Here is a 25,804-nt window from a genome sequence, read left to right on the forward strand (position 1 = left end):
GGGTTGGTCCGCATTTTCGAGCCCTGTGTTTGGGCATTGTATTTTGGTGCCACATTAAAGTGCCTCTCTCTGCGCCTGATTCCTACCTCACACACCTAGTCCCGCGTGACAAAATGGTAAATAAAAGTTATTTCGATTAACCCGAATAACATGAGATGACTGAAAGAGATCCATTCTCAGAAAGACACTCAAACTGTGGCGACAAAAAAAGTGAGGACTCATCTTAAGAAAAGTAAGACAGAATTTATCTAAAACAGTGATATTTCAGAACACACAGTACATGTACTTGCGATACTTTACAAAATTATTTACATAACTTTTTATTTTCCATGTAAGCGCAGCATTGTTGATCATATCAAAAACAAAACCTGACTGGTAGCCAGAGACACCTGCAAGTTTCATTTTCTGCCAATTTCTTTTAGCCAGTTTCTCAAGCCCCTTTACTTACGGTTTGCTTGGAGGAAGACAATTGAATTTTTTGTTTTAGCATAAAAAATTCATAAGGATTGTTTTCGCCTAGAAAAAAAAGTGATCAATTATGCCTAAACATTAGAGTTCATTGGGAGCCTTCATCTCCCTGTGCAGAGTCCAGCGTGTCCCACCAAACCCTTCCAACACTGGTGAGCCACATTGAACAATGCTCAGATTAATTCCATTTCAATATCAGTCATTACAGGAATTGAATTAGCTATGAAATTCAAAAAGATCAACGCTGTACACATTGGTCATTTCCCAGTTAAACTCAATGTCAACTTCAATTCCTGGTATGGCTGAGATGTGAATGGAATTAACCCCAACGTTGCCATGGAGCGACCGTCCAACATGACCCCTCATCGTTGACCATTCCTTCACATTTTCCTGAAGCTCCTTGTTGGGGTTAGATCTTGGGGCTTAGATCACGGGGTCCCTTCACTAGGCCCTGCTCCTTGCGCATCACAGGCGCGTGAATGCTGCAGTCCCGTGCCTCACAGAAGCCGGGCACTCCTGCGTTGCCCGCCATGCCAGGCTGACCTAAAGCGCCTGTGAAACCACGGGGCCCTCTGGGACCTGCCATACCATTATTTGGCTCTGCTGGGTGGCCTGGCATCCCTGTAGGGGGAAAAAATTAAATAGTTGGAGGTGGCTTCTTAACAGTTATCTTGAAAAAAAAGACTTCCTGCTAAAATAAATGTTGAATAAGAACCACACAATCCCTTTTTAAGTGAATCTGGAAGTGAGTTACAGATACTTTCCAACAATTCTAAGACAAGCTATTTTGAGGTAGACCTGAGAGTTTCACACCAGTGGAAACAGTGTCCTACCTCTGAGGCCTTGATGCCCATCGTGTCCTGGCAGACCTTTACCAGGCTCACCCCCCTTTCCTTTCGGACCTTTTGTTCCTGTGGAGTAGAACAGAGAGCCTGTGAGTGAACTCTGAAGCTATGACTACAAAGGTGCTCCACTAATTTTCACTTGAAATGAGCCTTTGTCATCAGAGTTTTGTTTACCAGTTATCAAGTCTGGTTTAACTAAGACAATTGGAGTACATACCTCTTTCACCCTCTGCCCCCTTCTGACCATCCACTCCTGTGTCCCCTTGGATGCCCCTGCCTCCTTTGACTCCAGCTTTGCCCACTTTACCCTGAGAGAGAGAGAGGTCAACAGAACTTATCATCGTTTGGAATAAAGGCTTTCCTTAGTAGATTTGGGGGCTGTGTGACTCACGGGTTTGCCTGATTCTCCAGTTGGTCCCCTGGTTCCGGGCGGCCCAATGAGTGTGCGGTTGTTGATGGGGCAGCCTTGGGAACACTTGGCCCGGATGGAAGCTGCATACTGGGAGATCTGGGCTGTCACCACTCCTGTACACAGCTGCAATACCTGCTCATCTGTCAGCCCAGGGCCCTGAGGTCAAAAAGCAGGCAATCAATCAATCAACCTAGCAAGTAAACAATCGATCAATCAATCAGTCAGTAAAAGTTATTGCTAGATACGGGTCAATGTAAAATAAGGGGGAGACCCTTCCTCCAGGCAGACTGGAGTTGGCTCCTGATACGCACAGGGGCACCTGGCACTCCTTTAGGTCCAGAGCCACCTTTGACGCCCAGGTCACCGCCTGGACCTGGCTCTCCTCTGGAGCCTGGGATACCGGGGGGTCCATTTCGTCCAACAATGCCATCAGGGCCGATGGTACCTCTCTCCCCTTGCTGCCATTCAGAGATGAGGGGAAGGAGGGAGACAGAGAGAGGGGGGACACTGTTCAGTCACTGAGTGCAGAAAGCCATGATTTAAACTCAATTATCTCAATACTTCTACCTAATCAAATAATTTATTCTCAATACTTCTACCTAATCAAATCATTTAATTCTCAATACCTCTACCTAATTAAATAATTCCAATTCTCAATACTTCTACCTAATCAAATCAATTAATTCTCAATAATTCTACCTAATCAAATAATTTCCTTCTCAATACTTCTACCTAATTAAAACAGTTATATTAGGATTTTATAATGTAACGGGAACTCAATACTGTACAGTATGTGCTGTTGTGTCTGCTGTCATCTAGGAACAACCTATGGTGTCAGTATTGTGGTTTTTATGTGACATAGAATGAGTTAGAGTGATAAAAAAACTCATACAATCACAGAATGAAGTATACAAACCTTCCCTTTGTCACCATGTGCTCCAAAACTTCCCTGTTTGGAAAGAGGAACAGAAACATTTTTAGTAAGAAGAAAATCGGTCCCACTACATCAATGGAAACAGGAAGTAGATACGCGAGTGACATCGCCTCGGCATTGTCACAGGATTACCTTGTCTCCTTTCCCTCCCTTCACTCCAGTTATTCCAACCCCACCCTGAGGAAGGAACAATCAGCACATGAGATGAGTCAGTAAGATGCCATGGAAATGATAGGACTGCTTATTAAAGCTTATCAGTCACAAAGGAAAGACCCAAGCATAAACAGTAGATGACCAATACACATCCACTTTCACTTACTGGTGTGTGTGTGTGTGTGTGTGTGTGTGTGTGTGTGTGTTTGATTAACTGACTGGTAATTTAGCAGTCTGATGGGGAACGTAAATAAAAGGTTACCTTATCACCATCGGGACCTGTCTCCCCTTTGGCTCCCTAGAAACAAAGCATTAAATCAACAATTACATAATCATCAAAGTGATGATAATTCTAGTGGTTACGACAATGTTTGAGTTATGACATATACACACAGGCTGGGCCTGCAGGCCTTTAGGTCCTGGTTTCCCTGGAACTCCTGCATCTCCCCTCTCTCCTTGAGGCCCCTATAATATGAAATACATATAGGTAAACTGCTGCAAATACTGTACACACACACTTTAGAATGAGAACCTTTGTTCAAAAATAGTAATTTTGTTGAATTTCCAATGACAGATCATTCTTAATTGTCTAAACTTATAACAAGATATACGGTACTATTGTCATAACATCTCTGACAGTTAAGCTGGGGCTTTAAACTAAAATCAGCATGACCATCTTTGTTTTTACCTGACACTGAAACCTTTTCAGGGACTTTACCCACAGATCTCTTGTTTTTAGAGACTTTACTAACATATCTGTTACCTTCCTGTTTTGACTGTCAACAATATCACATAGCTGTCTGTCCACCCACACAAAACCCTCAAGCAACTTGGAATTTAATCTAATTAACAACAACATGGAGGGGAATTTACTGAGGAATGTCGAAGTGACAGTTTATGAACTGTGATCTGTAGTCTACTGTGCACATGTCATTGAGATTAGAGCACCTCATGTAGTGGTTATAATTAAACAGTAAGGCACGAGGTGTGGTATATGGCCAATATACCCCGCCAAGGACTGTTCATATGCACGACGCAACGCGGAGTGCCTGGACACAGCCCTTAGCAGTAGTTTTGGAATTGTTAGTTAGATTACTTGTTGGTTATTACTGCATTGTCGGAACTAGAAGCACAAGCATTTCGCTACACTCGCATTACATCTGCTAACCATGTGTATGTGACAAATACAATTTGATTTGATTTGAATATTGGCAATATACCACAAACCCCCGAGGTGCCTTATTGCTATTATAAACTGGTTTCCAATGTAATTAGAGAAGTACAAATAAATGTTTTGTCATACCCATGGTATACGGTCTCATATACCACAGCTGTCAAACAATCAGCATTCAATCAGCTCGAACCACCCAGTTTATAAAGCCAGTCTTACCCCAGCTCCTACTCTCCCAAGAGGTCCCCTCACACCACGATCCCCTCTCGCGCCCTAAGAGGGAAGACTGGCCATTATTCACAAAGTATTCATTTAAGTATTAAAAGTACATGTCCACTCTTAGTTTATTTAGTAAATATTTTCTTAACTCTTATTTTCTTAAAACTGCATTGTTCGTTAAGGGCTTGTAAGTAAGCATGTTGTATTCGGCGCATGTGCCAAATAACATTTGATTTGAATAAATGTACTGTACAATATAACAAATTACATCCATGTCATAACAGCAGAACAGGTCAACTAGACATGTTTGGATTATACATCTCAGACATTGTGATGATGTCATCCTGATACCCAGCATGCAATTCTCCTTCACTTTACCTTTTGTCCAAACTCTCCAGGAAAGCCGATCACCCCAGGAACTCCAAGAGGACCCTGGAAAATAAACAGTAAATGTAGTTTGTTAGGAGAAATTCCATAGACAGATTCCTTACATATTTATTACTAATTTAGTGGTTATCATACTGATACTCACATCCTCTCCAGGCTCCCCATCACTGCCTGGCATGCCCCCTGGGCCTTGGTCACCCTGAGAGAGAGGAAAGAGAGAGATACAGAGAAAACAGAAAGTGGAAGAGAAGAGAGCAAGGGAGACATCGCTACTACAGTATCAATCTAATCTCCCACGTGGAGAAGGTGCTATAGTTATGGCCAAAAGTGTTTAACAGCCACATGACTCACAAAATCAACAATAGCAAAACCTTCAGTGAAAATAACAGTATGCAGTTTAGGGAAAACACCCATGAACACACATAAATGTTAGGGGAACCAGAGTAGTTTCTGTGAAGAGTAATGGCCAATGACTTTTGAAAGCAACCACAGTACTTTCTGTGAAAACAACACTACTCCTGTCCCCCTAAACATACCTTGTGACCGGTCTCTCCTCTGCCTCCTGGCTCTCCAGGATACCCCTATAAAACACAGAAAGAAAAAGCATGTTAGTAGGATTAATGGTCTCCCTCCATGTAGGGAATAGCATAGTATTTGTAAAGAAGGACAAACAAGAGTTCCAAATGGTATTTTTTGTATTTGGTATTTTTATTAGGATCCCCATTAGCTGTTGCAAAAGCAGCAGCTACTCTTCCTGGGGTGGGTCAACACAAAACATAAAACATAATACACAATGACATAATACAGAACATCATTAGACAAGAAGAGCTCAAGGACAGAACTACATACATTTTTAAAAAGGCACACGTAGCCTACATATCAATGCATACACACAAACTATCTATGTCAAATAGGGGAGAGGCATTGTGCCGTGAGGTGTTGCTTTATCTGTTTTTTGAGCCCAGGCTTGGTGTTTATTTGAGCAATATGAGATGGAAGGAAGTTCCATGCAATAAGGGCTCTATATAATACTGTACTTTAAAAAAAAATTGTTCTGGATTTGGGGACTATGGTGTAATGTTTGGTGGGATAAGTGTGTGAGAGAGAGCTGTGTGTAAGTTGACTATGCAAACAATTTGGGATTTTCAACACATTCATGTTTGAATCCCCATAATGTGCAGTCAGTCTCTCCTCAACTCTTAGCCAAGAGAGACTGGCCTGCATAGTATTTATATCATCCCTCTGATTACAATTAAGAGCAAGACGTGCCGCTCTGTTCTGGGCCAGCTGCAGCTTAACTAGGTCTTTCCTTGCAGCACTGGACCACACTACTAGACAATAATCAAGATTAGACAAAACTAGAGCCTGCAGAACTTGCTTTCTGGAGTGTGGTGTCAAAAAAGCAGAGCATCTCTTTATTACGGCTAGACCTCTACCCATCTTTGCAACCATTGAATCTATATGTTTTGACCATGACAGTTTACAATCTAAGGTAACACCAAGTAATTTAGTATCCTCAACTTGTTCAACAGCCACACCATTCATTACCAGATTCAGCTGAGGTCTAGCACTTAAGGAATGATTTGTATCAAATACAATGCTCTTAGTTTTAGAGATGTTCAGGACCAGTTTATTACTGGCCACCCATTCCAGAGAGATGAATGTGTGACGGATAGACAGATATCCATCTTACATTATAGCCCATCTCCCCATGGTCTCCTGAGAATCCAGGTGCTCCAATCTGACCCTGTGGAAGAGAAAGGATGAGATGGAAGACATTTTAGACAGGGGAAATGGAAGTTCAAGTCATAGGATAAAAAAAGAAAAAAGAATGAGTTATTCAACCATGGTTTAATTAACCATGGTCACAAAGTGAGGTTGAATGGCGCTACCTTTTCCCCGTCTGTTCCCTCAGGACCCTGTTTCCCTTCTGCTCCAGTTGATCCCTGAGAAGAAAGGTTGGGGGAAAAAAGGTCTCAACATAGCCCGAACAAATAACAATAATTTGTATGTTGTTTATATGTTAAATGGAAAGGATCACATCACATAGCCTGTTTGAGGCTTTCACATCATACAGTCTTGTATTGCTTCTAGTGAGAGCTGTGTAAGGAGCTGAGTGAAGAATTGATTTGAGCATGTTGAGAAGGCTGTGTGTGCTGAGTTGTGGTAGCAACTCTGAGTGGTGGCAACAATTGTGATTGGATAGTGTTGAGTTGTGGTGGCCACCATGTTTACCTTGATACCTCCAGTTCCATCAGGCCCACCAGGCCCTGCCTCACCAACTGGACCCTAGAAAAAGACAAAAAACTAAACACATGAGTAGGGCCAGACAGAAACATGCTGGGGATTTTGTACCAAATTTCCTTACACTCATTTGAGGAAGCACTTTATTTTACGCTACAGAAATGACCAGGTAGTGGATTTCCTTAGAAAATCCATGGTAGAATGGTAATTACACAATAATAACCTATGGATTGTTTATTTGTTTATTTGAGATGAATTGAAAAACATATCTTGATATCAAACCAAATATGGTTACCTACAAAACTTAAAAGCTGCATTTTGTCAATACTCACAGTCTCACCCGTTACCCCGACTCCTCCGCGTGGCCCCTCCATACCGATGTCACCCTGTTGAGGATAAGGAACACACTCAGGCATAGAGACAGTTTGAAATTGTCAAAAAAAAAGAAAACATTTGTAATTAGCTGATATTTGTGATGGTATAGTGGTATTCTATGATGTCATGCTGGTACTCTGTGATATCTCTGTGGTACAGTGGGGGTCTATAATGTCATACCTTTTTGCAGGTTTTCCCTGATGGATGCGGTAAAGAAGTCAATGAAATGCAAACCATTCCAAATGACCATATTGTCACACATTCATCAACTCTGTTCCAACAAAGTGGATATTCGTAACAGGGTCAATGTGGTTACTTAGATGCGATTTGGATATATTTGTCTGTTTTCTCTGTATAACATTTACAAGTTGTTCCTTTTCAGGTTTAGAAGTGACTGCTAAATGCTAACTTCTGTTCGTATAAGCTGGTTAGCATAGCTAGCATACTGAAATCTGTGGTGGTAGTCAAAGTAGTTTTTAACTGTAATACAGTTGATTGGTGACAATGACATGAACATGTGTTGGGGTTGACATCCATAAAACCATTATACTCTGATTTTTACCTCACCATAGTGTGAAATACACATACAGTGAGGGAAAAGGTATTTGATCCGCTGCTGATTTTGTACGTTTGCCCACTGACAAAGAAATGATCAGTCTATCATTTTAATGGTAGTTTTTTTTAAACACTGAGAATAACAAAAAAATCCAGAAAAACACATGTTTTGCAGAGGAGTCAAATACTTATTTTTTCCCTCACTGTATAAACAATAGGTTAAATGTAGGATATTTTTGCTACGGGCAATGAGAAGTTTCAAGATCTTTCCCCCACTGTCATGAGTCCGACCGAGGGTGGCTCCCCTTCCCGGTCGGGTGGCGCTTGGCGGTCGTCGTCGCCGGCCTATTAGCTGCCACTGATTTGTCTTTCCTCCCTCTCCTTGTATGTTTATTGTTAGCACCTGTTAGTGAGTCATTAGTTGGGCTTTATTAGACAGCCGGCCCGCCTGTTTCTTTGTGCGGGATTAATTATTGTGACCTTCGGTTATGTAGTAGAGGAACGTGTTTGTTCCTGGTCGTGTATTCTGCTGTACTGTTTTCGTCCCCCGTGTTTGGGGCATTTGGTTTTGAGCACCCAGTGTTGCGTGAGTGCATTAAAGAGCACAGTATTGCACTCTCTGTCTCCTGCGTCTGACTCCACACCCACGACACCCGGAGCGTTACACCCACGGCCCTTTCCCCCACTCGTTTCCATGGCAAATCCAATGTTTTGGTCAGGTTCGATTGACCTCAATACGGCATCTATGGGGATTCAAACTGAATTGTGTGGTGTCAGACTGGTTCTCTGTTATGTCATACTAGTGATCTGTGGTGTCTTATGGTGCTTTCAAGACAACTAAGAATCTCGGAAACTCTTGAGTTAAAATGTACCTATGTTTTTTGCGTAGCGCTTCCTGTTGGTCAATTCTGATATTTTCCAAGTGGAAAACTTGGACCTCATCTTTCTACAACAAGTTAAGAGTTTCTGAGTTCCAAGTTGTCTTGACCGTGGCAATACTGGTTCTCTGTTATGTCACACTGGTACTCAGTGATGTCATTTTGGAATTCCTTGATGTCATACTGGTTCCCTGTTATGTCAACTGCCAGGTCGCAGTTGTAAATGAGAACTTGTTCTCAACTAGCCTACCTGTTTAAATAAAATAAAAATATATATATATTGGTTCTCGGTGGTATAACAGGGGTTTTATGTGATGTCATGCTGTTTCTTGTAGGTTTAAACTTTAGTCAAACATTATGGTGGCTTGGGCTGTTATTAGTGAACATTCAAATAAGATGTTGTCAAGGGCCACACTGTTTTTGATATGGGGTTATAATGTATTTTTAGGTAGAGGGTGATTTTGTTTGATGTGATACACATTTTGTAGGATGCCGGTCTGGTTTTGAGGAAGGGTCTTTACCTTCAGACCTAGCACCCCAGTCTCACCTGGATCGCCAGGAAGACCAGGCAAGCCCTGTAGGAGAGAGAAAGAATGAGAGACAAGGTGCAAAAGAATGGAATAAAGTATAGACCAAGAGAGAGAATGAGAAAGAGAATGGGTAATCATAGTTGTTGAAGCTCAGCCTCACCTCAACTACACAACAGTGTCACTCTCCAGTTCTGAATAATAAAAAGATCACCATCTACTGGCCATAATCATTATAGAAAAAGTTGCATTGCTTGTGCCATGTTGCAGAATTTAGACCAGAGCATAGAAACAGATCAGAGCAAAACAATGAAAGAGAGATACATTACATCTGTGATATCCTCTATAGGCCTCTTACTTACCTGGGCTCCAGAGAAACCAGAGGCACCATCCTCCCCATCAGGCCCGGAGTCACCCTGTAGAGATGGCAAACGTCAATACAGCTGTTGAGTCAAGTTCAAGTGTAATGTTGATGCCAGACTTTGTAGTTACAAACATTCCTCCCAGGGAGATACTGCTTCTCTTTTGAGGTTGTGGCAAGCGTGTTTGCCGTGGTGTTGGGAAACCTGGGTTCAAGCCTCGCTTAGGGAGATGGATAGTGTCTAAGGCTGCTTTGGGTATTTGTGTGAGGTCTTTTATTTGACTTTTTTGACTTCCTCACCTCAGGCCCTGTGTCTCCTCCTCTTCCTAGAACTCCTTTGTATCCTTTGTACCCCTGAACACAACACACAGGAACTATATCAACAGCATTCCTCCAATAGGGATATGAGCAGTGATTCATTGATTAAGCACAATGGAGGGTGTAATTTGGCATGCACTATGAATTTGATATACTGATTATACAGCATTTAACACTCACCTCGCGTCCTTGAGCCCCAGGGAAGCCATCTTTACCTTGCAGTCCTCTGGCTCCCTAGATGGACAGACAGATAGACAGATAGACAGATAGACAGATAGACAGATAGACAGATAGACAGACAGACAGACAGACAGACAGACAGACAGACAGAGACACACAAACAGACTGATATTTTGTTTAGTCCAGAAAACAGAAGGATACCACAGGATGGTGGTGGATGGGGTGAGCTACCCCCATACAATGCAAATCACTTAAGGACCCAGTGAATGCTATATAAATGCAATTTAATCAGTATTCATCAGCAAAGTACATGGATGTTTGCTGTTTATAAGGTTCTAAATTCCATTTGCATGGCGTTGAGCGTTAGGTTAGAGCCTTCGTCCTACCTTGGGCCCTGCAAACCCAGCGAACCCTGGCTCTCCTGGCTCACAGTTACAGTCTGTTGGCCCCTCCTCCCCCAGAGAAGCCTCCCCACCACCAGGGGCCTGGAGCGACTCTTCGTAGTAGGGCTCCTGCTCGTATGGCACCTGCAGTTATAACATGATATTACATTACATGACAAAACACAATGTTACATGACATGCCATTACTAAACATCACACATAACATACTTTCCCCCTTGACTTCCCCTCACCTGTGTGGTGGTGGTGTAGGGGTAGGAGTCCTCTGTGATCATGCTCACGCTGGTGGGGGCTGGTACATAGGGGTCATATCCAGATGAGGGTTGCTGCTCCTCATAGCTGTGAGTGTGCTCCGGTGGGTATTCCTCTGCCAGCGAGGAATGTCAAGCGGTGGAGGGGTTAAAGTGAGAGGGAAATGTTTGCATTCTACAGGTTAGTTCATGTCAAAGGAAGCATCATACCATAGAGTTTGTACTGTAGTAGTAGTTAGTGTCTGACTGTACACCTAGTGTACTTACACGGAGTGTACAAAACATTAAGAATACCTGCTCTTTCCATGACAGACTGGCCAGGTGAAAGCTATGATCCCTTATTGATGTCACTTGTTAAATCCACTTCAATTAGTGTGGACAAAGGGGAGGAGACAGGTTAAAGAAGGATTTTTAAGCCTTGAGACAATTGAGACATGGATTGTGTATGTGTGCCATTCAGAGGGTGAATGATTTTTGTGTCTTTGAACGGGGTATGGTAGTAGGTGCCAGGCGCACTGGTGTGTGCCAAGAACTACAACGCTGCTGGGTTTTTCACGCTCCACAGTTTCCCATGTGTATTAAGAATGATCCACCACCCAAGGGACATCCAGCCAACTTGACACAACTGTGGGAAGCATTAGAGTCAACATGGGCCAGCATCCCTGTGGAACGCTTTCGACCGCTTGTAGAGTCCATGGCCTGAAGAATTGATGCTGTTCTGAGGGCAAAAGGGGTGCACACTCAATATTAGGAAGGTGTTCCTAATGTTTTGTACACCCAGTGTATATTTTGGATCCAGGTGGGGATTAAAATACTTTATAATCTGACAACACCTCTGTCGATTTCCATCCAATGATGTATACAAACTCTGGATTGCTGATGCTATGTATTGGCCATTGAGAGGCTTTGAAGCCACAGGTCAACCATATTGGCACTGCCCAGTAGGAGCAGTCCTCCATAGGAATGAATGGAATTCTACAGTATTTCAATTAAATGTTTCAAGGGCAAAATTACATGTATTTAAGTATTTTTGTGTTGCAGTGGGGACAGACATTGTTCCCACCAGCAATTCACATTGTTCATGAAAAATGATTTGGTTTGTTGATGCATATAAGCCATTTGGAGGAGGCATAAAGGGGTTCTGAAGACTTGGACCAAACTTCCCCTGGCTTTTGACCAAGGGAAGGGACTTTGCAATGTGGTAGTTATTACCTGGTTGTGGGTATCCTGAATGCTCATAGTTGTCGACCAAGGAGCCCTCATAGGTGTGTTCATCACCTAATATGACACAAAACAATAATTGAACAAGCCTAAAACAATAATTGAACAAGCCTGAAACCTCCCCAGTAAAATGATAGTCTGTTTACAAAACAAATGAGCCTGTTATTAGATAGATAAACCAATGTAATGTTTGTACACAATTATCAAAAATGTTTCATTGTGGTGACATGAGAATATAAGTCTATACATTTTAACCACAATCTAGGTAAACTGAAATAAAATCAAGATATAACCTACTGTTTTTGCTTACCTCTAGAAATGTGGATAATTTGTAGTAGCTATTGGCGCGAAGGCTAATGGGGCTAACAGTTCACGTCAGGCAGCTCACCTGAGTGGTAACCAGAGTACTCGTCCTGCGCGTGGGAGGGGGGGATGCACAATAGGAGCACGAGTAGCCGCGAGATAACGGACACCTATAGAAAAGGCGGGGAAAACAAAGCAAGGTTAAAACATTTACATTTACATTTACGTCATTTAGCAGACGCTCTTATCCAGAGCGACTTAAAACGACCATGTAGGCCGTAGCCTGTTTCGTCGACGCTTTAAAGATAAACAAAAGGTAATGGTTGGAAGACCTACCTTTGTTGGAAGATGGAAGACCTCTCTCCTCAAAATGAATAGCCTGCATGCACTCTTATTTCGTTATACTTTTAATTCCTTAAATGAATACATGTTTTGAGGACGAAAAATTAGGTGACTGTAGACGTCTAAGCTAATGAAGGCTAATGGATCACTAAGAACGTTTTATACCCAATTATCATAGCCCTTTTAAAATGTCAGCTATATCTCTCTCTGGTGGTGTTTACCACATAACTCCTTCAACTCAAGACCCTGTTTTCTTGTCTAGGCATTCCAGACATGTATTAATTGCACACTTGTAGGCTATGTAACATGTGTGAATAATATTCAACATTTATATGGTCTATATTTGACTAATTTCTTGACAAACATCAGATTTCATATCAATCATAATATGACGTCTGTAAGACTATAGGTCTATAGTCATAGCATGCCACCCTGCATACCACTGCTGGCTTGCTTCTGAAGCTAAGCAGGGTTGGTCCTGGTCAGTCCCTGGATGGGAGACCAGATGCTACTGGAAGTGGTGTTGGAGGGCCAGCCTGGTCTAAAAAAATATCCCAATACCCCAGGGCAGTGATTGGGGACATTGCCCTGTGTAGGGTGCTGTCTTTTGGATGGGATGTTAAACGGGTGTCCTGACTCTGAGGTCATTAAAGATCCCATGGCACTTTTTGCCATGGGTGTGTGTGTGTGTCCTGGCTAAATTCCCAATCTGACCCTCAAACCATCATGGTTACCTAATAATCCCCAGTTTACAATTGGCTCATTCATCCCCCTCCTCTCCCCTGTAACTATTCCCCAGGTTGTTGCTGCAAATGATGTGTTCTCAGTCAATTTATCTGGTGAAATAACAGATAAAAAAATATATATTTATCATATAGGCCTGCAGTAAGAGTAGGCTAAATGTTTATGTTTAGGCCTACCTACAAGGCCTATGATTAATCTGCTAAATAAGAAAAATGCTAACTTTTTTTTCATTAAACTGTATATACTGTATGACAAGCAGCAAGTGTGTGTATCCTACTTCAAAATGAATTCCAGAAAGCAACAATTTGTGGAGTTGTTGCTTGGGGTTGTTGAAATAAAAATCGGGCTGCAAGGTGGCCTATCAGAACATCACTAGAAAAGGCTATATGTTATTAGGGGAGATGACCAAAGATGGTCGGTGGTTGGGTAGTTGGCCGGAATATTTGGTAAATATTTGTTAAAAGACACACTGGAACATGTCACAAAGTCTACATTTCTGGTATTGAGCCTTATGGCTCAATCATGTCCAAAAATTGATTAGCATCTTTTTATTTTCCAGAGAGAAAATGGGCCAATAAACTGAAGTCACATCCTTGGATTAACAGCAGCCTATTGAATGTCACATGACATGAGACATGTAGGAGGAGATTCTGCAGGGGTCAGCAATCCAGGTGATAGGTTTGTATTGTGCTCTGTAGATTTAGGCAAGAGCTCGTCTGTGCCTTGAACAAGATAGAGATGAGAAATACAGGCTCAAAACGCTCTTTGTTAAGGTAAAACCACAAGGTGAGCCACAGCAGTTCTCAGGCCCTTCTCACATTCCAGGGCACTTTCTCTGTACTCTAAAGGCTCTCTTCATCCCACTCCTCTGAGACGGTAAAAGGCCTTTTCTCTGTTTGCTGTGATGTCAAGCAGCTGTCTGTCTACCATGAGTCAACCACTTTCCATCCATATGCCATTTCCAGCTTTTTATTCAAAACTCCAAAGAGGACATCATCAACAAAACACTTGTGCAGTAGTCTATAATGGACTTAAATAAATTATTAAAAGACAATGAATAAGAGCACCTAAGCAATAAATAAACGTCAGTGTATACATGACAAATGGTACTCAATGATAACACAGATAATTTAGTCTATCTGTTGACATAAACCAATTGATTTGGAGTATTCCATACATTACCTGGGCAAGTACCCAGAATGCTTTGCAATGTAGAGTTGACGCCATACGTCTGCCTGGTGGTATAAATCGGTGATCACCACCGACCTCCAGGCCCCCTGGGACACTGAGGTGCAGTGTGGGATACAGACTGCTCACCTCCACTAACCCTAATCCTTCCATTTGAACAGTTAGTAGTCATGAAAAAGCTTCCTTACTTAGACTAATTCTCCAATACAATCACTATTCATTGAATAGTAATACTATCCACAAAAAATTGCTGCAAAAAAGAAGAAAATCAACTGCTTCCATCTGTATCCAGAGTGTAAACTGAGATCCTGGACTTCTTGAATGATGCAAATTTGATATTGTTAATTTATATTTATCTACCGTTAAACAAAAAAACATACATTAACCCAAACTGTCAAACAACAAAATCACCTCTCAAAGTTGTAAAGTTTTAAGCTTTGTCGGTTGACTTGCTGTTGTGTGCAGTGGAGTGCTCTGTAAGGTAAATAAAGTCAAATCGGCACATTCCTGAGAAACGTACAAACTAAAGTAATTACCTCCTAACTACCCTTAATTCAGAGGGAACTCAAACACTGTTAGGGGCAGCATGTGACCCACCAGGCTAATCATCCTGAAAATAGGTCACATAGTATTTAATTTAAACGCCAATATATATTTAGGTTTCTTTATGCTCACAACACACCAACTAAATCAGTCCATGTCAAATACACTCTCACACAGTACCAAAAATAAACCCTCATTACCGTATCATTACACAACCAATAGTTAGATTAGTTTCCTCAATCCAGCATCACTGAGTACACCACCTGCGGACCAGAGAACCTAGGCCCAAGAACCACACTATTGGACCAAATACAGCGTTCACATTCAGAATCTGGCGTAGCAACATCTCAGAAACCTTCTTAGACCATGATGCCTGCTCTGCCTGCTTACCTTTATCCTGGGGGCTCCCATGGTGCTGGTTCTGTCTGTTTGGTTCTGTATAATCCACTGAGACCAGACCCTCACTCAACGTATCAGATAGTCCACAGTTTAAAAAAATAATATAGACAGAAAAGTCCAGTTTATTTCCTCCCTGAACCGTGCTCTTTACAGCATTCTCGCTCCCCACTCACAGCACTGGTTCCCCTTCCTCTCGCAGGGTTCCATAAGGTTCTCAGGCAGCCACGGGATCGGTTCCCTCTTCTCCTCGACAGGGTGAGAAATACCTGAGTCTAACCCTAACCCCAAATACACACAGGGGCAGAGACCAAGACAGGAGAGAGAGGAGGGAAGAGAGAGTAATGAGAATATAACAAATACAGAGAGAGGGAGGGTTTAAAATAGAGATGAGGGTACAGGGTACATTTTGGTTGTGAGCATTTTAGTAGACGGACACAGTTCTGCAGGTCGCGAATACCCCAATGACTAAAAACATTCACACGTTGACATTTGGAGCTATGTTCAAGTAGTACAGTGAAGGTTAAGGTCAATTCTAGTCATTCAGTCAAAAAAAATCAATTGACATTCTGATAATGAATTGAATACCAATTTAAAGTAATGGTTTAACAGGTGATCAAACTCAGTACCAATGGAATAGTTTTGTGTCAAATATTGAAAAGTATTTTTATCCCATCATTAAAAGACTGCAGATGCACATTGACCCCAGGCCTGACCTTCTGTGTCCTTTTGACCTGCTGGTAAAAGTGTGCCAGCTATGACACTCCTGTCCAACATTCCATACAGTACACACTAAGAAATGCACAAACTGCCCTGAGGGGCCTCAACCAATAGGGTTGGCCTGGGCAGGGCCATTTACACCTAAATTATTACATGAATATATTTATCTAATGGAAATGTGTAGATTTTTCTGAACATTTCTAGTCGCAATATGGAAAGACATTGACAATTGTTTATGCAGAGTTCTTGTTAAAAAAGGAAGTAATCCATGAATTCTCAAGTAATTGTGGCTTTTTTCTGGTTCTCTGAATACTTCTAAATAAAGGGCCATCATACACACAAAAGCTTTTACACACAGATTATGACCATGATCATTAAAGTACACATATGAAGCTTTTATTCTCTATTCAAAGCTCAAACACAATGTAGTTTTAACTTTAAACCACCAAAAACAGGGGTAATCGTGAATGTACAACAGAATTCCGAGAATCGTGTTCTAACAGTTTATTTACATTCTGTAATCTAATACAACAGGCATTTAATAACCTCTCAGTTTAAGACAAATGTTTAGAGCTGCACTGTTGCTTTAAAATATCATCAGATTACAACAAAGAAAGATTTGTCTGTGAGTCAAACTACAATATCGAAACATGCATACCATTTAGTATGAAGCCATGAATTGAGCACTTAGTATGAAGGCGTGCATTCTAAGTGGTATGCTATTATGATCATTGGAACGTAGCTTTGGTTGGCTCCTTGACCTAATCTCTGGTTTTCCAAGCCAAAGTACTAAACTTGAAAATCACTTCTCTTCCCTTTTCTTCTTTTTCTTCTTTTTCTTCTTTCGATCATGAGGTCTCTCATCCGGAGAGCAGGAATCCCTGTGAATGTCCACACATTCAATTCACCAAACATATACAGGCAAAGCATTCATCAACCACTAAATGTCTGCAACCAGCCTTGATGGTGACTTCATACACTGTCAGATTTGAATGCATGAGACAATGATATTCAGTCAATCCACTACTCTGACTCACCTCTTTCTCTTCTTCTTGCTCTCCTTCTCTCGGCTGCGCTCCTGGCTCTGCTCTGGGCTGGGGTCTTTGCTGCGGTGGCATTTGTGGTGGGAGCCGTGTCCATCCCTGGAGCTGACATGAGATTGGCGGGACTCTGTGGAGGCAGACCGTCTGTCCTCAGACCTTCTCCTGAGAGACAAACGGTTCAGTGGAGTTTTTATTTGATTTTTTACATGATCCTCTGATAAGTATTACAGTACTAATTGGATCTTGTATATGAGCCGTCATGTAGGTAAGAAGACATTGGTTGGATTACCTGTGAGGGGCATGTTTGGACTCTCTAACCTCTTCCTTCCTCTCCTCCTCTTTCCACTGACTGGACAGTTCAACAGAGTGGACATTAATTACCTCCCGAATCACCTGCAGGATTGATGAAAAACATATCCAGATATAACACACACACACACCTCAAAGTAAAGTACATCCATTAACATTCTATTGAAACAGTCACACCCCCACACACCTCAGTGTAGGACTTCTTTGTGTTGTGGACGTTCTTGGCTCTATAAGACTGCCGCCGTCTCTTGTAGTCCCTCATCTCAGCCATCAGCTCCAGGTGAGACTTGTGCTCGTTCTGATCGTTACCTGATGAACAGAAACAAACACAACAGATTCACTGGAATGAATTTAGAGGAGTAATTCATAGGAAAATTGGTTTAAACCATACTACTGGTCTCAATAGTTAATGTTTATAGGCCTACCCTTTTTGAGCTTGGCCACCAAATCAACGTAGAGGTCCTCGTTGTCGGTTGCAACAGCTTGATCCTTCTGTTGGATGGCCTCCCTTGTCACGTGATCAAAAAGAGCCAGTCGGTCTGCCACAGTAAGGTCACAGATAGCTCGCTTGTGGTTCTGAGGAACTTCTGAAGGATCTGTGGAGTATTCACCTGCAGCACAATGAAAAGGGCTTTACACACACTCACATGCTACAACAGAGTACAGATAGAGTCATGAGAAGTCACAAACTCAAAAGCTTTTAAGAACACATCGATCACATTGAGATGATCACTCACACCTTCAGTATTAAAGGGTTAAAAAAGAGTAAAGACCTTTCCCCAATACGTACAGGGAAAATGTGTGTGTACATGTGTGTAATGCCGCCAACAGAGGCAGCATGTTTGAAAGGATATGGCATTAAAGGATACTGCACGTAATCAGTAAGCCTGAACGAGGGGAGAACCTCCTGTAATTACTCACCCCTGTCACTGAAAACAAAACACAGAACACGTACAGATGACAAACTCAAAGAAACTATATCATAAAATAAAAAAACAACAGCCACCATATTTAGCCGTGTTAATAATGAATTAATGCATGTTAATGGAGACCTTTTTAGACATGGGCAAGGCACTGAAGACCTACAAGCTTGGTAAAAGAAAATATAAACATTGGTTGTTCTTTGGTGAAATGACCATTAAAGAATAAAATAATAAAATAAATATTTTGTGGGGCATCAGCACAGATGCTGATGGCCATGACTACAAGTATAGGGTTTTATCAGTGACCTAACACTAATGTAAGGGTGTAATGACCTTACTTTGGCTGTACAGTCCCTCTGTCCTAATTGACGGTGCACTTGCTCTTGCTTGTAGAATCACTTGTTGCTGTGTGTGTTTGTCTACAGGTGAGGCAGAACACAAAGAAAGATATGAGACAAGCATTGGGCTTCCCCAACCCAGGGTCAGTCCGGGGAATTTGGACTTTTACATTAAAAAGTGGAATAGTGTGACACTCACCCATTTTGAAGCTGGTAATGCTGGCATTCTCATAATACAGAGAGGTGTCATACATCTCAGCCTTGGGAAAGGAAAGGAGTTTACTTTTTATGAAAGCTTTTAAGAACATAATAACAGATAAGGTTGTTGCATAATTAGGGTGGAGAGTTTTTCCTGATCATTTGACCTCACCACCTCACCACTTTGACCTCTAGTTATAGGGTCCAGTTTATCTAGGTCTGGCCTTATGGTCAGGAAAAATCCTTACCCTAATGACAAGCTACACCAAAAGGTGTTGATGGCTCAGTTGATATTTCATTTTTCATTTTCAGAGTATGTGTGCATATGTGATACAGTATAGCTCTTTAACCTGTTCCTCATGGGAGTATCCCATCTGGCTGAGTTGACAGGTGGCTTTGTGTCTCTCCATGCTCCTGCTTGGCACTCTGTGGTTCGGGTCATAGGGGCACACCTCCATCGGCTCCTGTGGAAGGTCATTTACAAGTTATAATCTCATCTCTGCTTGTTGTAGCATGCATGTCATGTATACAGAGATTTAATGAATCACCCATCATCGATGGGTTTCCCCATTTATTTTGAGGCCTCATATCTAGCTAGCTACACATTCACAACAGATGGTGCACATTTTAAGTATGGATTTTCGGATATTAGCTCAGGTAACGTTATGAAAACATTGATTATGGGGTGAACTAGTCTTATAAAGAACGCCGCGCTTTCAGGGCTAGGAGAACCACCGATCGTATCTGAGCAGTTAAATAAATATAGCTAACTAGCTTCCTGACCTACCTGAACTGAGCCGTTGTCCAGGTCCTGTCTCCATCCCAGCGTCTCGAACAGCTCATTCAGTTGTCTCTGGCAGTTCTCGGTGAACTCCGTCAACTCTTCCAAACTTCGCAGACGAGCCTGGAGCGTTTGATTTTCTGGTGAATCGCACATGTCGTAGTCAGGTAAAATCTAAATTGTGTTTACATTAAAAGGGGTTTCCTTACATTTTACGAGTTAATGTCCAACCTATATTGGATATACAGATTTTCGAACGTTGTTCAGCACCACTGTCGCATTTGAATAGCGTTAGCTGTGTGGCGCATGTAGATGACGTAAGGCTGACTGAGGTGCATTCTGGTAATTGAAGAATCAAAATGAATTTAAGGTTGAGTTTTTAATTGTACACATTTGCCGCTAAAAGCTGAATTGCAGCATACATAGGCCTACGTAAGTAATTAAATTAAATAAAACATGAGATGTAGTATAAAATATTACAGTTAAGCAGCTTCACAAAGTAAGGCATAGTGCTGTTGAAGTATCTGTCAGTCCGAATAGGGGGAAGGATTCGATGGGTAGATCTGACACTGACATGTCCTATCTATCGTCTGAGGCAGCTAACGTTATTTGTTGCTGGGATTTGCAAGCTTCTGGACAAAGGATCTGCTGGTGGGTGCGGCGGGACTCCACTTACTGCAAGCCCAGGTGTAGGAGTAGGTGTAGGTGGTGCCCATGATGATTTTGGTAGCATGTCGTTAGATTTTTTCAACTTGGTGGGCTGTGAGACTTGCCATACTTGAGCAGAGTACTGGAGCACTGGATGGACAAAGCAAGTGTAGACTGTCAGAAGGTCTTGGAAGTTACATATACTATATCTTCATTAGAAGATCAAATCAAGACAACAAGCAAAGGTTTTCTTATTTTATTGGGTAAAAAAAAATGTAATTAATGAACCTCCCATAACACTGACATAAAAAAGGCCTTTAAATGGTATTTAAAATACATTTTAATATTTAAACTACATTTAAATAAATGTAAAATACATTTAAAATACAAGGCTGACATTTAAAAACACAGAAAGTTCACTTGCAAACAACTTTTGAAGGAATGCATGTTTAGGTGGCGAAAAGCTGGTCATCGTGCAGCAATATGGTTTCCATCAAATAATTTGGATAGACTCCTTCTGATCTAAAAAGAAAGACATACAAACATTAGCTACTGCATAGCCCTACTTTATGTTTATGTGCTTCAGCAATGTGTAAATAAACCATGACCGTGAATAATTTAACTACTTACATTACTTCAAGTGTCTCTGTGTCCTCATAGGCTACTTCCTCCACTATTTCCACCTCGACTTCTACCATTATTGTCTTCCTCACTGGGAAACAGAAGTATTTGATTAGAGAAAAAAACTACATAGCAGCCATGCTGGATCACCATAGAGAATAATGACCCTCTTTCACATAAACAGACACATACACTTACTTCCAAAATTGAAGAGAGGGGAACCAGCCAAACTGTGGCAACATCTTCCTGGTCCACTTGGTCCATGCACACAAACGCAGCCATGGCCCTCTGTCCTGTGGCTCCTCCATTGACTGCCTAAACAATGCTGGGATGATTCTTCTCCATCAGCTCCACCCAAGGAGGGCTGGTGTGGGGGGACATCAATCCACATTTCAGGGGCATCTAGCCCTGTGTCACTCTGGCTTTGGATGCTAACTAGGTCTGTGTGGACAGGGCCAAAGGTACTCTCAGTACAAGCCCAGCCCCAGGGGTTCTGAACACGCTCTTGGGTGAGGCCATGGCCATCTGAAGACACAGGGGACAGAGGAGAGAACCTAAGAACATTTGACAAAAAGCTATTCTGTTCATACTATTGATGTCTAAATGGATTCAAGCGAATGGAGAAACCAAGCAGATGGCATTACAGTGGGGCAAAAAAGTATTTAGTCAGCCACCAATTGTGCAAGTTCTCCCACTTAAAAAGATGAGAGAGACCTGTAATTTTCATCATAGGTACACTTCAACTATGACAGACAAAATGAGAAAAAAAAATCCAGAAAATCACATTGTAGGATTTTTAATGAATTTATTTGCTAATTATGGTGGAACACTTTAATGAGCATACAAATAAATGGGAATAGGGGAGATGAAGACTAAATGTGGATAAAGAGATGCAAGGAGAGGAGATACAAGGGAAGAGATGGAGGAGCGATAATAGTAAGGTGTGGTGAGAAGCGATGACATAAGGTAGGATGGAAGGTTGGGTGCTGTTCTGTTGCAGTCTGTCGTTGTATCACGTGTTTGGTCCTGCTGTCTCTTTGGCCTGCCAATGGGCCTGCTGAGTTTGGGCAAGGCTCTTAGTCACAAGTCATCTGCCCACACTGGCAAGCACGGAGGCAGTGGTAGGTAAGCAAAGTCAGAATAGCAGAATTGGGAAAACATGTTAATTGATACAAACCAGCATAAACCCTGTTTACCCCAAGACAACAAGGCATGCCACTTGAAAACAAATCTAAATCAGGGTTGAAACAGACAAGCAATGAAAGTCCCCTGTACTATTTTGCAATATTGAGCCTGCAATATTCTCTCACAGTTAACTCATACACCTCACTCTTACTTGTAGTATAGCAACAGATTGCTGGATGCTCCCTGGTCCAAATTGCATGTTCTTCCTCCTTTCCTTCTTCCTCATCCTCCCATTGCCTCAGGGTTGCTGAGCCAAGTCTGCCCAGGTGCCTATGGTGGCGTAGAGGCTCCCCGTTCGACCACAACCAGTTAGGGTTCTGTCCATACATCTCAATCGGGGCTTCTACTGTATACCAAGGCAAAGAAGAATAGCTTTGTGTGTTTGATTCCCTAGTTGATAATAGCAGGTCTATAGGCTAGAGATGAGCCAGATTTGTGCATGGGCTCCGCAGCAGTGCCTTCTGATCCTGTCAGCCGCAGAACAGCTTTTCAGTGGAGGCACGATTCAGTATTTCCTGTCCATAAAGGAAGTGCACCCCAATGGTTCTGAGACAAGAGTGTTTCTGATCTTGTGTAATGATGTAATGATGCCTTTTGGTGGTCTTACTGTATTACAATACAACACAAATAAAATACAACATTATTAGCCTGTGAAACAGTTAATGCTGTGCAGTAGCATTAGGAACATGCACACTCACACATAATATATACACAAAATACAATACACAATGCAATGGTTTGCCTGGTGAAAATAATGTTGTTTATCACAATAGTAAGACACAGAAACAATTGAGACAACTCACAATTGGGCATCATATTCACTATATGCAAATATATTACTATAAGTACTACTACTATATAGTATTACTTTATTACTTCGAGAAATGCAGTCAGCGTTGTATTTATCTTCATTGACAAGTATTACTGTCATATGATTGGCAGGCAGCTGGTCACATGTTAATGCAAGGCCAATCTGGAAATAGTGCATTGAGAGCCTTAATGAAACTTAAAACACTGGAATGTGCCTGGTGTATACCATTTACTTCCTCAAGTGTTCATTTCATGTTACAAAAACATACTCTTTTAAAAGTTTATACTTTGACTTCTGTTCAACTACATCCACTCTTTTACTCCAAATCATAGTTTGCAAAGACAACAACCTAAAACTCAAATTCATCCCTCCCATTGCTTATTGTAAAGCAAGACACCCGAAACTCCCCTTGTATGTTTCTACTTTGGGCAAGTCAGGGAAGGGGATACTTCATTGCCAGTTGGTATCACAATGTTATTCTTTTCATTCATAGAAATGAGTTATCCTGGATATGGTGCTCCCACAGGCGGATACCCAGGAGGGGTAAGATCTTACAGACAAGTTTCTTCTATATAGATAAGATAAATGGGTATCGGCAGGACCGGTTTGCAGTTCTACTTCCGGACAACTAAACGGTCCTGCCGATACCCATTTATCTTATTTATATAGAAGAAATATGCATAATATGACATGCGTACATTGCACAGTGTTTTGCGTATACTATTTGTTGTATCTAATACAATTTGTAGGCCTGCCTGCCAATGAATCGCTACCATTGGCAAGCCGTAGCATATATTTTATGCTTGATGCGCCTCTTTGCTCCAGGGATACCTGTTATTCCCGGAGTGAAGAGGCTTGATGCACTTTTCCGATACAACAGAGGCACACACTCTTACAATGTAACAATCTGAGCTGATCAAAAGGTTACATGAAGTGCAAATGCTATGATGGAGTATAGGGCCAACACTTTGTATAAAAAGTTCAGTAGCATATAGGTCGATAGAAGTACTGGTTTTGAATTGATTCATTTCACCCAACCCTGGGAGTGGTCAGCTTCACATAATAGCTGGGACTCACGGTCCTGGTGTTGCTGGCCAAAGTACAGTTTGACACTCTTACTGATTGTAATAAATAATCAATATGAAATCATTCTCAGCCCCTTGACCTCTGCAGAACAAGCTGTCAATGCACTGATTTGAGACATAATTGTCTGTTGTCTATAGACTATTGGTTAGGTAGTTCAGAGTGAGTCATTGGGATGTTCAACTTTAGTCACTTTCATGGCACCTGACCAATGTTGTCACTAACTGTTTCATCATTTTCTATCTGTCTCATTGTCTGTCTGTCTCGCAGCATGGAGGCGTCCCTGCTGGTGGCCCTGGCTTTGGAGGACACCCTGGTCAGCAGCAAGACCCTCTCTATGGATATTTTGCTGCTGTTGCAGGCCAAGTAATAAGACTTTTAGCTTGACATATTGAGCTATCTGCTAGTCTCAACACAGTCAAAACAGCATACTGTAGTCTAAAAATGCATAGTGTTGTTTCGGTCTCAATAAGTATTTTTCCCCCTCCATCTGTACCAGCACCAGATGAAAAAGAGCACTGAAGTGTGCCACAAGTCACGCTTCTCCTGCACCTGACATTCACTGCATGAAAAATAGGAAGATTCTGCCAGGCCATGCGTGCCTTGTTTAAGTTTTTTAAATCACCAATCCAGCCTGTAGGTCTACTGAGAATCACTCAGGCTCAGTGAACACCGACAAAGCCCTAGCGTTCACTGATCACCCATAGACAGCTAAACAGTACCGTTCTAAAATCACAAGCGTCATTTATTTTTGTTTACAATGGCACCACCTGCAGGACAATTAGAGAACCTCTCTCGTCGTTCAATGTAGCAGTCACAAATGAGTTGAGAAACACATTTCTCTTGCAAAATGCTTTAACACAATTAAAACTTAAAATAGTCTACCTGTCACAAAATGTAATAACTCCGAAACAGTATAATTTGTCATCTAATGAGAATATTTATTTCTCAAAATCAACTATCACCCTCAGAATTTAGAATACATGTTACAAGTAAAGCCATGGGAAGTAGGGGTGCTGCTCCAACCCCTGAAAAAGCTGAATTGAATAATAATTACTTTTATTCACAAAAGTAGTGCACTGGGCCTTTACTAGTCCTGTATTAGCAGACCGATATAGCCATCTGTAGTGTGGGCAAAACATTTTTTCCAACACATTATCTCTGAATTGATCAATTAGCTCAGTTGGCCAGGTGTGGTGCCTAGTTGGAACAAAATCTTGCAGTACTCCAGGAACATGGTTGCCTACCCGTGTCATAGAGGTTAAGGTGGCTAGAGGTTTCTTCCGTTTCCAGAGGCCCAGAAGGTAGTCTCAAAAAAAGCCTAAATTCTAGATTGAAGTTACCACCATCATGCCATAGGTTCTCACTTTCCTCCTGCTGCTGCTCCTCTACTTTAACATCCTAGTGCCCGTTGGGTATGAAGTTTAATGCTAGTTATTACTGCACTGTTGGAGCAAGAAACACAAGCATTTCTGTGCACCTGCGATAACATCTGAAATTCTGTGTACGCAAAAAATACACTTAGATTTGATTTTGATTTGAGTAAAGTCATCAAGCAGCCATCTTGGAGGATGAAGTAGTATGCCTGAGTTACCTAAGCTGTTTCACACATAGAACATCTATGGTTACAGGGCTTTGACTGGATGATTCAATTCCACTATGTCAACTGCACCAGATGAAAAAGAGCACTAACTTCCACTTAGTGACTCCCAAATACAGTATGTCAAA

At 41.7% G+C, this 25,804-nt stretch overlaps 2 protein-coding genes and 1 long non-coding RNA gene across 3 annotated transcripts; all 3 read right to left on the reverse strand.

Moving 5' to 3' along the window:
* Positions 1 to 223: 223 nt before the first annotated feature.
* On the reverse strand, positions 224 to 15,431 carry LOC115114156 (collagen, type I, alpha 1b-like). Its single transcript, XM_029642178.2, has 26 exons — positions 15,411 to 15,431; positions 12,289 to 12,373; positions 11,892 to 11,957; positions 10,662 to 10,795; positions 10,414 to 10,554; positions 10,028 to 10,081; positions 9,830 to 9,883; positions 9,531 to 9,584; positions 9,163 to 9,216; positions 7,166 to 7,219; positions 6,825 to 6,878; positions 6,482 to 6,535; positions 6,283 to 6,336; positions 5,126 to 5,170; positions 4,735 to 4,788; positions 4,581 to 4,634; positions 4,203 to 4,256; positions 3,206 to 3,277; positions 3,075 to 3,110; positions 2,792 to 2,836; positions 2,642 to 2,674; positions 2,037 to 2,183; positions 1,705 to 1,881; positions 1,531 to 1,621; positions 1,302 to 1,379; positions 224 to 1,089 (listed from the first exon to the last, which is right to left on the reverse strand). The coding sequence occupies exons 1-26, from the start codon at positions 15,429 to 15,431 to the stop codon at positions 878 to 880; spliced, it is 1,977 nt and encodes a 658-aa protein (XP_029498038.2). The 3' UTR covers positions 224 to 877.
* A 1,408-nt stretch (positions 15,432 to 16,839) lies between these two features.
* LOC115103561 (U11/U12 small nuclear ribonucleoprotein 48 kDa protein-like) lies at positions 16,840 to 20,000 on the reverse strand. The gene is made up of 9 exons (XM_029624402.2): positions 19,735 to 20,000; positions 19,298 to 19,411; positions 18,949 to 19,009; positions 18,750 to 18,830; positions 17,914 to 18,099; positions 17,676 to 17,797; positions 17,469 to 17,572; positions 17,174 to 17,341; positions 16,840 to 17,017 (listed from the first exon to the last, which is right to left on the reverse strand). The coding sequence occupies exons 1-9, from the start codon at positions 19,882 to 19,884 to the stop codon at positions 16,939 to 16,941; spliced, it is 1,065 nt and encodes a 354-aa protein (XP_029480262.1). The 5' UTR covers positions 19,885 to 20,000; the 3' UTR covers positions 16,840 to 16,938.
* A 421-nt stretch (positions 20,001 to 20,421) lies between these two features.
* On the reverse strand, positions 20,422 to 21,513 carry LOC115114565 (uncharacterized). The gene is made up of 3 exons (XR_010460297.1): positions 21,196 to 21,513; positions 21,007 to 21,088; positions 20,422 to 20,898 (listed from the first exon to the last, which is right to left on the reverse strand). It is a non-coding gene; the product is annotated as an uncharacterized LOC115114565 (long non-coding RNA).
* Positions 21,514 to 25,804: the final 4,291 nt, after the last annotated feature.

The sequence above is a fragment of the Oncorhynchus nerka genome, linkage group LG3 (assembly GCF_034236695.1).
Source record: "Oncorhynchus nerka isolate Pitt River linkage group LG3, Oner_Uvic_2.0, whole genome shotgun sequence".
NCBI classification, from domain to species: Eukaryota; Metazoa; Chordata; class Actinopteri; order Salmoniformes; family Salmonidae; genus Oncorhynchus; species Oncorhynchus nerka.

What these genes read in the sequence shown, in the direction of transcription:
- LOC115114156 (XM_029642178.2), bottom strand. Translation starts at nt 15,431, where the DNA reads ATGGGAGCCCCCAGGATAAAG. An exon ending in GAGGAGACACAGGGCCTGAG is followed by an intron (nt 9,585 to 9,829) that starts GTGAGGAAGTCA and finishes CCATCTCTACAG; the next exon opens with GGTGACTCCGGGCCTGATGG. An exon ending in ATGGAACTGGAGGTATCAAG is followed by an intron (nt 6,536 to 6,824) that starts GTAAACATGGTG and finishes CTTTCTTCTCAG; the next exon opens with GGATCAACTGGAGCAGAAGG.
- LOC115103561 (XM_029624402.2), bottom strand. Translation starts at nt 19,884, where the DNA reads ATGTGCGATTCACCAGAAAATCAAACGCTCCAGGCTCGTCTGCGAAGT. An exon ending in CATTACCAGCTTCAAAATGG is followed by an intron (nt 18,831 to 18,948) that starts GTGAGTGTCACA and finishes CCTCACCTGTAG; the next exon opens with ACAAACACACACAGCAACAA. An exon ending in AGCAAGAAGAAGAGAAAGAG is followed by an intron (nt 17,018 to 17,173) that starts GTGAGTCAGAGT and finishes GGACATTCACAG; the next exon opens with GGATTCCTGCTCTCCGGATG.